Below are 15,448 nucleotides of genomic sequence, written 5' to 3'. Positions count from 1 at the left end.
CTTCACCCTTCTTTCCTTCTACCCCTAAGGAATGTGTCAAAGTTCATCTCAAAATACTGGAAATTTATTTTTTTGCTATGAACAGCCAAATTTTATTGTATTTTCACCATTTTGGATGAAAGCTAATCTCCAGTATCCCTTAAACATCCCTGCCACTTCCAATACTTTCTCCCCTGGACACCTTGTTGTCCTAGGCCAAAGTGTATTGATGTTTTCAGGAACTCCTGAGCCATGTAGGGTAGGGCTTTGTTTTCTGAATTCTCATTTCTGCTTTTAATGATTTTCTTATTTCTTCTACTGGATGTCAAGGTGCTTGCTTTCAATTTTCCTATCTCAGTGGAATTAATGTATCTGCTTTTGGCGGTTTCTTGCCTCCTTTCTAATTTGCTATTTCTAATCTGGTTTGGGGAAGGCATTAATTGCATTAGAACTGTTTGTAAAGTAAAAGCAAATAGACTCCAACTGAGAGACTCTCATAGGGGAAAAACATGGACATGGCTATATGTACCTTGGAAGATTTGCCCAGATTACCTTTTTGCCTCCTTCCTGGTTCTTAGTCAGGTTCCAGACAAGAGAGGTTGCTGAGTAGTTGAGTTCTAGATAGATTGGGGCTTCCAGAGAGATTTTGTGTGGCTGGGGAAGGGAGTTGTAGAGATTGAAGGAATCTGACTCTGGCATAGGAAAGATGTTCAATGATAGTCTTTGATTAGAGGCAGGGGCCTGGGTTAGATGATGCATGGAGGCCATGGTGGCACCATCTCTGAGCTGATCTCTACACTAATCATCATCTCTCCCTGCTCCATCCCCATGGTACCTCTCTTTTAGATCACCTGTTGGCTGATGCTTTTGCTGGCCAGGACGAGTCTCCCGAGATGCAGCCCGCTTCCCAGAACAAACGCCGCCTCTCCCTTATCTCTGATGGCCGCTATGAAGGGGGTTTCTTGGAGGAGGTGGCAGGTGATAAGGCAGTGAGCGAGGGCCCAAAGCCCAGGGTATACACTATCTCTGGGGAGCCACCTCTGTTGTCTGACCCCGAGGCAGAGGGCATTGAGCTGTCTGTCATGAAAGGCCGGCATCGGGAGGCACACCACCAGAGCCAACCCCTGCAGGGCTCAGGCAGCAGTGAGAGCGTCGGCCGGCCCTGCAAGAGCTGGGCTGGCAGCCGCCAGGGCTCTAAGGAGTGTCCCGGCTGCTCCCAGCTGGCCCCAGCCCCCTCCCAGCAGTCTTTCGAGATGGATCAGCACCAGGCCCCTGAGCCCTCAGGCCGCCGCAAGAAGCTGGAGCGGATGCACAGCATCGACCGTGTGTCTGGTGAGTTTTGGTTTCGTGCCCCATGTTGGACTTCCTCCCAGTCTGATCCCTCTGGGGTCTCAGAAGAAGCCAACTCATCTTGTGAACCAGGAGGGAGGAGCTGTTATCTCTATTCTCCCTCAGTTCCTCAATAAGTCCTTACAGATCTTCCCCTACCTCCACCAGATGGCCACTGTTTTCCTTAGGCTCCAAGCTCTGAGAGAGTTGGGGAGGAGGCAGCTTCAAAATCAAAGATCATCAGAGTTAGAAGGACCTCAGTGACCAGTCCAGAACCCCCCCAAGAGGAAGCTTCCATTATAATATTCTTGACAAATGGTCATCCAAGACTTCCAAGGAGAACTCACCCCTTTGGAGGTCACTTATTATACTTTTAGACAGTTTTAATTGATATTTTTTCCTGTAATTGAGCCTAAATTAGACCCCTTACAGTGAACCCTGGGGTTCTACTCTCTACCCAGAGCAAATCTAACCCCTCCTCCATATGGCATCCTTGAAGACAGGTATCATGCCTCCTGAGTCTTCTCTTCTCCCATAGATCCCAAATCCGTTCAACCAATCCTCACATGACATGGGCCCAATGCTCTTCACTATCCTGGTCACCCTTCACTGGACCTGTCCCTCTTCAACACTTATTCCCTAGAACTACAACACTCCAGATGAGATCTGACGGGGGCAAAGGCCAGTGCAAATATCACCTCCTCTTCCTGGCAGGTGCACCCTTCAATGCAGTCCAAGATTACATTATGACTGCTCCATCATCCTGCTGACTCATAATGAGCTTGCAGTCCACTCAAACCCCAAGATTTTTTTCCAAACAAATTCCACCTAACCGTACTTCTTCCGTCTTATATAGGAAAAATGGGTTGGGTTGTTTTGGGTTTTTTCTTTTATTCAAGTTCAAAACCTTACATATATCTATATATCTATATCTATATCTATATCTATCTATATATATATATACACACCTATTGAATACCTTCTTACTAGATTCAGCCCAATGTTTTTCTGGTCTATTGAGATCTTCTGTCATCTAATGTGTATTAGTTCTTCCTCCCTGCTTTCTGTTATCAGAAAGCTCACAGTCTAGAGCTGTGGAGCATATGTGGGAAGTAGATGGGCATAAGGGCTGTAGGTAGGTTTAGCACCTGAAAAAGAGCTGGGGGTTCTAATGGACCACAAATCTCAAGTTAACAGTGCATCTCACAACCAAGAATGCTGGGTCTCATTTAGAGAGGTCTAGTGTCCAGAATGAAGAGGGGATCATCCCACTGTGTTCTGTCCTAGTCAGTCCTATTTTAGGAAAGACATTGTTTAATTCAAGATCAGCCAGAGGAGAGCAGTCAGTAGAGTGAAAGGACCCTGAATTTGTGTAATTGGAGATTCATTTGAAAGAACTGCACACATTTAATACAGGGAAGAGTTGAATTGGTAGGAGTCACGAGCATTGTCTTCAAGGATTCCAATGGCTATCCCCTATCAAAGGGATATTTCTCACTTCCTGGGGGTTCTGATTGACCATGCTTCCTAGAGACCATGGGTAGAAGGGTCAAGTTTGGACTTGATGTGAAGAAAGGCTACCTAACAAAGCAATTCAAAAGTGACCTCATTTATTTCAGAGGTGAGAATGGTGCCCATCACCCGATCTTCCTGCAAATTAGTATTTCCATTTATTGGGTATGTTTTAACATATAGATGATTTTTTTTCTCTTAAATAGTGGTTTTTTTTCCCAATTACATGTGAGGATAATTTTTGACACTTATTTTTATATTCAATTTTGAATTCTAAATTTTCTCCTTCTCTCTCTTTGCCCCCTCCCTATGATGCTGAGCAATTTGATAAAGGTGATTCATGTACAATCATGTTAAACGTATTTCCAGATTAGTCAAGTTTTGGAAGGAGAAACAGAACAAATGGAGATGATCATAGTCAAAAAAGAAAGTGAAAAAACATGCTTTGAGCTACTTTCAGTCTCCATCAGTTCTTTCTCTGGATGTGGATGCCATTTTCCATGGTGACTCTTGAAATTGTCTTGCAGTATGGATGAATTTAGAGGATCACACCAACTCTGAAACTATGATTATGCAACCCAGGTTTAAATCCCAACTCTTCCACTTGCCAACTTTTGACTTGAGACAAGTCACTTTTCTTTTAGTTCTGTTTAAATGCGGGGACTAAACTAGGTGATTGTTAAGGTCCATTGTCAGTTCACAGTCTTAGAATGCACCTAGCCACACAGAAATGACAGGGTTTTAGACCCCAGAACTAGACTGCTCTGAATACTCCCTGCCCAGGGGAGGAGAATCCTCTAGCTATATGCTTGGGTCCTAGAAGTCTGTTGATGGATGGATACCTCAGTGGGAATGGGATGCCAGCCCAGGGTCTCTGGTCCTCATTACTTAGACAAATACGAGAAGCCTGGCTAAAGGGCTTCTACCCATGAAGTCCCACAAGTAGAGCTATCCCAGCCTTATCATGTCAGGCTTCTCTATAAATAAGATTGTCTTAGATCCTCAGGCTTTTTAAATCTCTCATCCTCACTCCCCTCCACCACTAACACCACCGCCAAATAGAAGCTTTTCCTTGAATCAACAAATATAGCAAAGAAAAATCAATTCAATATGTTGACTCTGTCTGAAAATCCATCTTATTCAGTCCATCACCTTTCTGGGTCCTCTTGTCATCTCCAGATGAAGTCCCTGTCCGTACCTGGTTCCCCAAGGAAAATCTCTTCAGTTTCCAGACTGCAACAACCACTATGCAAGCGTGAGTCACCTATGTGATGTTCTGTGATGTATCTGTATCTCTTGTATGGGAATGAGTCACATGTCTTTGTTCCCCATGTATATGTTATGTGTGGAGGGATGAGAGACACACATGTACCTCTTTCTATGAAAGTCTGTGTTTGAGTATGTGCGAGGTATAGGCAGCTCAGTGACAGAATGAATAGAGTACTGAACCTGGAGTCAGGAAGACCTGAGTTAACATCTCAGACTTACCAGCTGTGTGATCCTGGGCAAATCACTTAAACTTCTGCCTCCCTCAGTTTCCTCATCTGTAAAATGGGAATCATAACAGCACCTACCTCCCAGGATTGTTAGGAAGATCAAAGGAGATAATATTTGTAAAGTGTCTGATGCATAATAAGCATTATATAAAAGTTAGGTGTTATCATTTTTTTAGCTCTTAGATGCAGTATCAGTTTTCTTAGATTCTCTCTCTATCCCTAAGTCTCAGAGCTGATATAGAAGACCTTTGCTCTTCAGTTTTTCTCCTTTGACTTTGTACCTGACCCCATCTTAAGGCCCTTTGGACCTTCCTGTCACTCCAATCTGTCTGGCTTCCAGGGCTCAGAGATCTTTCAATCAACAAGTATTTATTAACTGCCTATGATATGCCTGGTACTTGGTGATGTATCCTCAATAGAGGATACAAGAGCAATTAATTAAACAATCCCTGCTTTCAGTCAGAGGCAGCTGGTGGCACAGTGTTGTGTAGAGTGCTAGGCCTAGAGTCAGGAAAACCTGGGCTCAAATTCAACTTCAAAACACTTCCTTAAAGGGTGACCCTGGGAAAGTCACTTTTCCTCTGTTTGCCTCGGTTTCTTTGAAGATCAAATGAAATATTTGTAAAGTGCTTATTGTATTGTCTGACACATAGAGGGACTAAAGAGTCCTAGCTATTATTATGAAGAATTATATTTCAATGCAAAAAAATGAATATAAATTAATTTCTCCAGAATAAATACAAAGCATTTCAGTACAAGGGAGTTCGAAAGGAGGGCACCATCAATTGGTGGGGATCAGGAAAGACTTCAAGAAGCACTTAGAAGGGGCAGCTAGGTGGTGTAGTGGATAAAGCACCGGCCCTGGAGTTAGGAGTACCTGGGTTCAACTCTGGTCTCAGGCACTTAATAATTACCTAACTGTGTGGCCTTGGGCAAGCCACTTAACCCCGTTTGTCTTGCAAAAACCTAAAAAAAAAAAAAAAAGCACTTAGAAGAGAGATTCTAGGAAAATAGAGATGAGGCCGGGTTGCATCACAGCTAGGAGCAGTACAAAGGAATGGACATGGAATGTTGTGAAATGAAAAGAGAGAAGGTCAATAGAACTGGATTTCAGGTGCTTCATGAAGCTGGAAAGATAGATTAGTGAGGACTGTAAAAAGCTAAGCAGAGGAATTTCTATTTGATCCAAGAGACAACAGGAAACTTCAGAAGTTTATGGAGTCAGTGACATCATTAAACCTGAAAGTCTAATCACTGTGACATCAAGGAATAGTACAGACTGGTGAGAACTTGAAGCAGGGGCTGCATTCAAGAGACTATCGCCGAAATGTGGCGATCAAGTTCTAAGCTAAACTGGTGAGCTAGCTGTAGGAACAAAGAACAGGAGTCAAATGCAAGATGCTGTGGAGGCATCCCTAATCCCCATCTCCTTCAGTCCTTTCCTTCGCAACCACTCCCTTCTTTTCCTCCTGCTCCACATCCTGCCATACACCCTCCAGATCACCCAAGGGTATTTTCTGGAATTTATTCACAAGGACAATTTGAAAACTGTACAGTGGGGAAAGAAATGTCCCTCTTCCCACCAAGATGAGTAAGCAGCATTGGGTATAAATTTCTTGAGTTCATTTTGGTCATCCAGATTCTCTTCAGATCAGACCTAGGTAACTCATTGCTCCAGATGGGAATAATTATCCTCTCCAGAAACTGAATGTAGATGTGTCTCCTGGAGTTGGAATAAGTTCACTGGTCTTTTCTTCCATTTGAGACTCCTCAGTCCATATCCCCATCTAGTAACTAACTTGCTCTCTGGTTTCTCTTTATCCAACCAAAGGACACAAGAATTCTTTCCTCCCACTAAGAAATCAGTGAATTTAACCTGAACCACAGAACCCTCACAGAGTTCTTAGAAATCAGTGCCTGTGTGTGTGTGTGTGTGTGTGTGTGTGTGTGTGTGTGTTTGTATGTGTGTGTATGTTGGGGGATTGGGGTTAAAGGGGAGATCAGTCTGCATGTTTGTATATGCATTTGACTGTCTCTGCCTGGGGGTCTGTGTCTGCCAGATTGCATTTGTGCATGTATGCATTTAATGACATTTCTATCTGAATTTTATCTGACTTTGGGTCAGTCTGTACATACACATGTATATACAATGGCATGTCTGTGTGTATCTCCCTTCTTGTGCAGCTGTGTTTATCTGACTAGTTCTTGTGTACCCTGCTTCTATCTATATCTCTCTTGACTGAGGGATCATGCCTCTCTGTCCATGTTCATGTTTGTATTTGGCTATATGTTGGTCTTCATGCGTCTGGCTGAAGTTTTTCTTTAGGGTTTGACCATGTTTTTCTTTGCGTGCCTGACCATGCATCTGAATGTGTTTGTATATGACTACTTAGTGTTGATATGTCTGTACTTGTCAGTGTCTATCTGTGTGTGTTTGTATGCTTGTCTGTAAACATGTCTTTGTGTGTCACAAGCACTTGTATATCTCTGTATCTCTATGAAAATACCTGTGCTGGCTCTGGTCCAGTGTTTCCATCCTCCCCCCTCTTCTGGAAACTTTCTCTAACTGCAAAGCTGTCCAGAGTGTATCTAATATCTCATCTCTAGGATGTTGGCTGACCCTCAATCAGGTTCACAGAGCTGGGAGGAAACTCAGAGATTGTGTAATTCAATGATATGAGAGTCTGAAGCAACCCATGAAAGCCCTGAATCCCTTATTAATAAAGCAACAGATAGTTTCAGGAAAAACCTGTTTGTACATTGAATTTTTATAAATTAGATACCACCTTAAACACAATGGAACAAATTGATGTATAAAGTAAGCTGCACAAACTTAATTTGTGTTTTTGTTAATCACCCCCCGATTTATCTTTGATCTAACTTCACATTTTTTTCCATTTTCATGGAAGTGGCCTAAATTGAGGCACACCAAGCTCTTCTTGGCCATCTCTGTTCCAGATCAAAGATCAGCTCCATTTAGTCCCTCCACATGAGTTTTTTTTTTTTGCAAGGCCATGGGGTTAAGTGACTTGCCTAAGCTCACACAGCTAGATAATTATTAAGTATCTGAAACTGCATTTGAACTCAGGTCCTCCTGACTCCAGAGCCTGCTCTATCTACTGAACCACCTTTCTGTCCTTCTGCATAAGTATTGAACCCATGGCCCCAGAGCCCTCTTATTCCTATATCACTGTAGGGCCCAGAATGAGCTCTTCTAAAAAGCATCACCCTCAAGATCTACACCTCTAAGAATTAGCCTTGCCTTTATCATTGTTGCTCCATGGCCATCGAAGGGTTAGCTTATAGACCATTAGGGTCTTTTAAAATGCTACCTGGGGCAAGTCTAAAGGGAGTGGGAGTAAAGAGGAGTTTAAAAGTTTAATTTAACAAATATGTTTTAAGCACCTACTGCATGAGAAGCAGTACAACGATAAAAACAACACAGCTCTTGCCCTCAAAAAAGCATTACACTGGGAGAGGAAAGGGGAGTGGCCTACCACCCAAGCATGGGTCAGAGAGGAGTGAAGGAGGCAAATAAGTGAGCCAAGGTGCTCTAGAAATATTTGAGAAGGGAGAGGCTGATTTCAGCCAAGGTAACCCAAATGGTTCTGTGAAAGCCCCCAAGCCTTGGCAGAAATGGCGGTCTAGCCAGTGCCATCTAGACCCTTCCCTTTCTGGGAGCCAGTTCCTGACAGAAACCTGAACGTGAATGGTTCCTATTCCCTTGTGACCCCTCTGCCCTGCTTTCCCTGAAGGCAGAATCTTAGAACTTGATACCCCAAAGGAACTGGGGATCGCCCTTCTCTCCACCTTCCCTCCCTCCCTTTCACAGTATTCATCCAGCCTTCTCCAGATGTGGTCAGCTTTGATCTTTCATGTGAAGGGTCCTTGTTCTGGAGAAGTGTAAGATAACAAGCGTTCCTGTTGTAACAGCCACTAACTGCCTCTTCTCTTTCCTCTTCTTTTCTGCCTTTCCGGGACTCTAGCATCTCGTAAGTAGATATATCCCCCTCTGTGTGTCTGAAGTGTCTCTGATGCCTCCTGGTGGTTCCGTGTGTTCCCAGGGGAACCCCTTTTAGACTCCCCCATTTGCCTTCCCATGCCTTGGGCTGACCAGACTGTCTTCAGGGCCCTGGGACCAGACTTCCCTAAGAGGAGGTGTGGTGGAAGGGACCGAGAGTCCCCCCCACACCATACCAAGGCACCGTCGGGGATGGACAGACAGACATCTCGATAGAGGGAATGCCCCCCTCTCTCAGGCAGACTCAGAAGCAGGAGGAGATGGGGGGCCCCCTTCTGCCCTCCCTCAGTTGCCAGTCACTCCTGCAAGAGCTGTGCAGGCAGCTCCACCCTGTGCTGCTTCCCTTTACCTCTCGTTGTCCACTTTGCTGGGAATCTGTGCCTCGTCTGTGTACTGTCCCGCGTGCCCAACAATCCTGGGGGTTAATGACATGCCGTGGTTTCTCAGGGTGTTCAGGGGCTACGCTGAGAGGAAGCGCCGGAAACGAGAGAATGATTCCGCAGCCGTAATCCAGAGGTAGGGCCTGGCAGCCACAGCCAGCCCATGGTGTTCACCCCTGTCCAGAGTCTCATCTCCTGTCCGTGCTGTGGTCATGAGGGAGACGGGCAGGCCAAATGGAGTGGGGAGGATGAGGGCTGGCTCCAAAGTCCCCTTTGGCCATATTCTGCCTTGAGAGCTGCTTGATGGGAATGGTTGAGCAATAAGTCCACAATAGCCCTTTATAATTCAGGACACTGGTAGAGTTATTAAATACAACTTGGGGGTAGAGTGTAGGTTGAAGGGGGGGGGAATGTGGCAGAAAGCTGTTGGTGGCTAATAAGGAAATAACCCTGTGACCCAAGGAAGACTATGGTAAGACTCAGTTGCAAAGAACCAGAGGGCCGCCTATCAGTATTTCAATAAGACCACCCTCCTGAAACCCAGGATCTTGCTGGACAGATATTTTCTGTTCCTAGGCAGAACCACTTCTAGAGAGCAGTAAGACCCCTCAGGTCTCCTGCAATGCCTAAGGCCATGTCTGGGAAAAGACTTTCTTTGCAACTATAAAATAGACTGATTCCAAATTAGCCCTCAAACTGAGTAGCATCAACTGACTTTCCACCTCCTGGCCTCTTTTGGCTTCCTTTGAATTAGCAGGAGTGGGAAAACAGACCCTGGGACTTCCTTAAAATTCAAGAAGGATAAACATAACTGACCAGGACTGCTTCCTTTGAGACCCCAGAGGACTAGAGAATTGACAACTCCCACACAGACATGAACCTGGTATAGCCAAATGGTTTGTCATTCCTTGGTCATGTGTTCATGTGCTATTGTGCTCTAAAGGATTTGAGGAGAGCCTGGAGCCAGAGCTTCCCATGTGGAGGTCCACTAAGGAGTAGGGAGGGATTTGAGGTGTCAAGGGAAATAGTGCCTTGGGGACTAGTACCCTGATAGCTGGAACGTTATGGCCTAAGTTCTTGGTCCTGTGGCTATAGATGTAAGAAAACCTATAGGGGGTCTTAAAGGGAGGTCAAGAGTGTGGCTGACCTGTTGGTTATTTGTGGACTTTTCTCCCTTAGTGAGTTCCAGATGCCCTGGATGAGGAATAGGGCAAGCAGTCCTTATCCTTCAAACATAGGCTTTCTCCTGCCCCCTCCAACCCCAAGGAGCACATAAGCAATCCGGACTTCCTTCTGAAAAGTTCTGCCATTTCCCAACCTGGGGAGCAGCCCAGTTCCAGACCAGAAAATGAGCTCATAGATATGGGACCTTCCAAATACCCCATCCCCTACTGCCTTATTTCCAGGTCCTTAGAATCTTCTCTGTTCAGTCATTTGACATTTACATTTTGTCTAAGATTTAGCCCTGACCTGCTCACAGAGAGCTCTATAGAATTAGGGAACGGTCAGGTAAGGGACACAATCCCCATAAGGTTTTGAAGTAGAAGCAAATTCTGTAGCCTAACTGTGGAAGATGTGACACTCACCCTTAACCTGAAGAAAAATTAGAATTTGAATTCAAAGAAGAGACGAAGCCAGGACCAGGGATGGGGAGTCAGGAACTGGCTTGTTCAAGAAACAAGATTAACCTGGGCATAACAATTTAAGAGTGTCTAAAGGGAAGTAAAGTTAGAGAAGACCAGATAGGTAAGGCCCCAACAATCTTGGGATAGAGAGACCCTGGAATGCAGAGACAAGGAGTCTGTGTTTTGATCCTGTGAACCGATGTGGTCCATAAAGGTTTTCAGCAAGGAAGTGACATATAGAGGAGGCATTAAAAATAGTATTTTGGCAGTAACATAAGAAAGACTGGAGAAGGTAGAAGTTGGAGATAGTTACAGATGAAAACCTAAATGGCCAAGTGGGAAATACTGTCATGGAAGAATCTAGAGGATTTAGCACATGGATGGACTGGATAGAAAAAGAAGAAATCTAAGATGACACTTGGGTTTTAAGTTAGGGGAACTGAGAGTCAGGATAATTAGACATGGATTGGGGACCACTGATAGGAATAGGAAAATCAGAAGAGGATGTTTGGGGAAAAAGAGAATGAGTTCCATATTAGATTCTGTGTGTGGTGTCACCCACCATCTGCTCTGTGGTTCAACATGCTTTGGCTAGTTGTTCCCCTCATCCTATGTCATGGCTCCCCTCGTCTTCCTCTCCTGGGCTCCTAGAAATATTTGATGGCTAGATAAACAGATGAATTAGATAGACAGTCTGATGGATACATGGATGAACAGACAGATGACTTCATTCAGGCCATGAAGTTTGGGCAAACCTCAAACCCACCCACCCCACCCTACCCTGCCCCCTGGCCCTGTTGTTCCAAATCCCTTATCACTGATTTTCCACCCTTATGGCCCCCTGGTTTTTGCTTCTCCTCCTGCCAGGAACTTCCGGAAGCATCTGCGAATGGTGGGCAGCCGGCGTGTGAAAGCCCAAAGTAAGGCTGGGAGAAGGGGCCAGTGGGCGTGGCGTTCCTGAGATGGAGGGTAGCCTCCCCCCCAACACCCCAGACAGACAACCATTGGTTGGGGGTGGAGGGGGAGGCCACTGCCACCTGCTAATGAAGCCTGGCTTGCCTGGGTATCCATGCTTTGCATGCTGCTTGCTGACAGACTAGCCAGGCAATGAGTGCCACCCCCTGGCCCAGGGGCACAAAGGGCTCCCACATGAGGGCTGACCCTGGATAAGAAGCAAAGGGGAAGGGAAGAAAAGGGAAGACTAGAGGAAAACAAAGTCTTATCTAGCTAGCTCAACCCTCTGAGAATAAGCTGCTTCTAAGGCTATTAGCAATTTCTCTGATCCACCCCATTCTGAATCCCCAGGAAAACATCCAGGATTTCAAGCCACTTTAATAAAAATCAGAGTTTCAATGGTTGAGACCTTTGAAACCTAGAAATCAAGACAGTGGCCCCAGGAGCTTCTAGGATTGACTTTGGAACCTGGAGAACCCTGGCCAAGCAGAGGAAGTCAGGCACCTGGGGGCCATGCCTTCCAACCAGACACTGCCCAAAGTCAAATGCACTGCCTACCCTCTGGCCCTCAGCTCCTGCTCCTGCTAATTCCCCCCATTTTGCTTCCACTGCAGCCTTTGCTGAGCGTCGAGAGCGGAGCTTCAGCCGGTCCTGGAGCGACCCCACCCCCATCAAAACCGACTCCTTCCACGACTCCCGAGACAGTAGGTTCCAGGCTCTAGACCCATGACAGGACAGACAGTAACCATCAGGCCCAGCCTGCCCTTTCCCTACTGCTGAAGTACATGGGTGCAGAGAAAGGGAAAGAGACTGGAAGAGAAAAGTGTGAGGGGGAGAGAAACAAAGATATAAACTGAGCAAGAAGGTCAAAGTGATAGAGGGAAGTGAAAAGGAGAAAAGGTAGAAAGAAGGCAAAGGGATCAGACTGCACAGCAGAAATAAAAACCAGTCTGGAACTTCCCTCCTCTGGTGCAGAACTACTGGGACATCAATTTCTTGTCCTCCCCTCTCCTTAAATGCTGGAGGTCCTATGCCTCTATCTCCCACCTACCCATCCTTGCCTTGGAAGAAGATAAAGATCTTTGCCCTGTGTCTTCAGGGCTGGCTCCAGATCCCATCCCTCTAAGAAGCCCTTAAACTGAAAAACAGCTGGCATTCTCAGTCTACAGGGCCCTTTGTTCCTGGCCCTCATACTCACCCCTACTAAGCAACAATGGGGGGATACCTCCCCTGAATCTAGCTGAGCTGGGCAGGGGCTAAGCCACTGCTGGGTTGGGTGGGGCTGCTATGCGGGGGCTGGGGCTAGGAAATTCACTCTCATCTCATGCCAATGCTGCTTCCCCAGCCCTTGGGGGTCTTCAGGGTTGCCCAACACTGAAAGGGGCTAACCCAAGCAGATAGGCCTTGAAGCTATGGGCATACATCCAGCATGGGATTAAGGAATGCATTTGACCATCTTGGGGTGTAACAAAAACAGTGTTACAGTGGGGAGGGAAGCTAGGAGTGGGAAGGCTAGGCTCTAGACCCCTCTCTGCTGATGATTGACTTTTTGATGCTGAGCAAAATTGCTTCCCCTCCCCCTCCCCACCCTCCAAGCTTGTTTCTACATGCAAAAAAAAAAATTGTCCAGGTCATCTCTAAGGGCCCTTCAGACTATTAGGCTCTAGAATTCTGAAGAAGGTTACTTACTTCTGTTTTCCCATCTGTAGAATGGGGATCCTCCTTCCCCCGCTCAGTTGCCCCTTGTTGGGGATGGGAATGTGATAAGTGGAATGAGTGTTGGATGCAAGCCCTAATTCAGAACATGGTCATTGTTTCAAATACCCCTCCTAACCCAGTCTGGGAACAGGCCTTACCCCCACTCCCACCCTCTGTAAGTCTAGCATCCCTGAATTGGTTTGACCATGTCCTTTTCTCCTCAAGGCCATGACCTCCAGAACTCCTGCTGCACTCTGGATGAGGATCTTGAAGACCTGGACTGGGAGACTGAGAAAGAACAAGAAGCTGTGGCATGTGATTTTGAGGATTTCATCCCACCCAAGGTCATGGTGAGGCCCTAGATGTTCTTGTCTTCAGACAGTCTTCTGACCCAGCCCCTTGTCCCCTAGAACTAATGCCTAACTCCTCAGGGAGATATATTGAGAAGAGATGATGCTAGCCAGTTTGTGCTCTCTTTTACCCAATCACCAAAGGAACAGTGAAGGGGATAAAGGGGGTGGGAGGTGGTGATCTGGTGAAAGAGCCCTCCTTATCTCCATTGGACACACTTCTCCTTTGTGACTTGATCACTTCAACTCTTCTTCTCTTGCTCCTCAGCTCATATCTTCCAAGGTTCCCAAAGCTGAATATATCCCAACCATCATACGTAGGGATGACCCATCCATCATCCCCATCCTCTATGTGAGTACTTACTCCCTGCTCCACATAGTGTTGCTTCCTACCAATAATATTTCAGCACTACCCCCTGTAGAAAAAAAAATACTTGCTTTGTTATATTTGGAAGCAGAAAAATTGTTTGCTTGTTTGTATTTCTCTGTCAATCATGGTCTTTTTTTCCTGTTTTCCATTTAGTTAAAGATGTGAACAAATATACATCAAAAATTAATACTTTTCAGGATTCATTGCTGAACCTTAGGTCTATCTTCAGATTTAGGGTTTATTCACAAGGGAAAAGAGAATATACAAATTCAGAGATAATGCACCTTGAGAAAGAATTTGTTAACCTGACCTGACCAGGGGTCTCTGAGTATATCTTATAAAACAGAAAGATCTCCTAAATCTGTCAAACCTGGAGAATCCTCATCAGTGAGGTTAATCCCTGTGGATGATTCATATTGAATTGTATGTTCTTTTCTGAGAGAATATTTTTTAAAAATTGGTCATATCAGGGGCAGCTAGGTGGCGTAGTGGATAAAGCACCGGCCCTGGAGTCAAGAGTATCTGGGTTCACATCTGGTCTCAGACACTTAATAATTGCCTAGCTGTGTGGCCTTGGGCAAGCCACCTAACCCCATTTGCCTTGCAAAAACCTAAGGGAAAAAAGTGGTCATATATCATCAGCCCCCAGATCACGTACAAAGCTAGGTGGAACTTTATAGGTCATATAATATAATCCCTTCATTTTGAAGGTAAGGAAATTAAGACCCAGATAAATTAAATGATTTGTCCAAGATCTCACATGTCATAAATGGAAGGACTATAATTCAAACCCATGCCCTCAAATCTACTGTTCTGACTCATCACTGTACCCTAGAAAGGATTGCTGACAACTTTAAAATCTTTGCCAAAAAAATAGGGGAAAAAGCATAGGGACTTCAGGCAAAAAGATGAATTTGGAAAGTGAACAACTAGTTAAAATGATATCTGAGAATGGGATTTCAATTTTAGACCATGGCTTAAAAACCATAAGAATGATGAACTCTTGGGACAGGAATGGAACATGCCTAAGGAGGACTAGTAAAATACAAATTTGAACAATTAGTAACTCAGTAAATATTTTTTAATCATCTCCTCTGTGCCAGGCACAGAATTAAAAAGGGAGTGAAGAAAAAACTTCTCATTTCTACCAAGACTGCTACTATCAAGAATAGCAGGTATACCATATAAAGATTGCTTTCTATCAGGGGTAGAGGGGAGGGAAAAGAGAGAAAGAGAAAAACGTAAAACTCAAAACTTTACCAAAAATGATAGTTGAAAATTATCTTTGCAAGTAATTGGAAAATCAAATATAAAAAGAATATCAGATATAAGATAAATAGAAAAATACTAGTAGAAAGAACTAACAATTCACAGGAAACAATATTCAAGAAGAGAACTAGCAACAAAATGAGACAAATTCATATTTATAGTTAATAATGAGACAGGATAGGATGAGAAATATGAATGGAATATGCCTATGGAAGGCTTACTTTGTTCAGGAAAAACAAAATAATAATAATAATAGGGCAGCTAGGTGGCGAAGTGGATAAAGCACCAGCCCTGGAGTCAGGAGTACCTGGGTTCAAATCCAGTCTCAGACACTTAATAATTACCTAGCTGTGTGGCCTTGGGCAAGCCACTTAACCCCATTTGCCTTGCAAAAAAAAAAAAAAACTAAAAGAAATAAAAAAATAATAATAATAAGTATTTGTCAAAAACCTATAGAAGTACTTT

General features: G+C 44.7%; 1 protein-coding gene across 4 annotated transcripts in view; it reads left to right on the top strand.

Annotated features, from left to right (window-relative positions):
• The window catches only part of NSMF (NMDA receptor synaptonuclear signaling and neuronal migration factor), a 34,280-nt gene that overhangs the window by 4,143 nt on the left and 14,689 nt on the right, over positions 1–15,448 (top strand). Inside the window, exons 3-9 of one of the 4 annotated variants that reach the window (XM_074210560.1) lie at positions 826–1,311; positions 4,000–4,075; positions 8,785–8,853; positions 11,210–11,262; positions 11,911–12,000; positions 13,220–13,344; positions 13,613–13,696. In XM_074210560.1, the coding sequence (XP_074066661.1) occupies positions 826–1,311; positions 4,000–4,075; positions 8,785–8,853; positions 11,210–11,262; positions 11,911–12,000; positions 13,220–13,344; positions 13,613–13,696 (983 nt within the window). The remainder of the gene's footprint in view (positions 1–825; positions 1,312–3,999; positions 4,076–8,784; positions 8,854–11,209; positions 11,263–11,910; positions 12,001–13,219; positions 13,345–13,612; positions 13,697–15,448) is intronic. The other 3 variants (XM_074210563.1, XM_074210561.1, XM_074210564.1) reach the window with 3 other exon arrangements.

Source organism: Macrotis lagotis, chromosome 1, assembly GCF_037893015.1.
Source record: "Macrotis lagotis isolate mMagLag1 chromosome 1, bilby.v1.9.chrom.fasta, whole genome shotgun sequence".
NCBI classification, from domain to species: Eukaryota; Metazoa; Chordata; class Mammalia; order Peramelemorphia; family Peramelidae; genus Macrotis; species Macrotis lagotis.
Note: the sequence above shows the minus strand (reverse complement) of the source record. Positions and strands in the feature narration are given on the sequence as shown.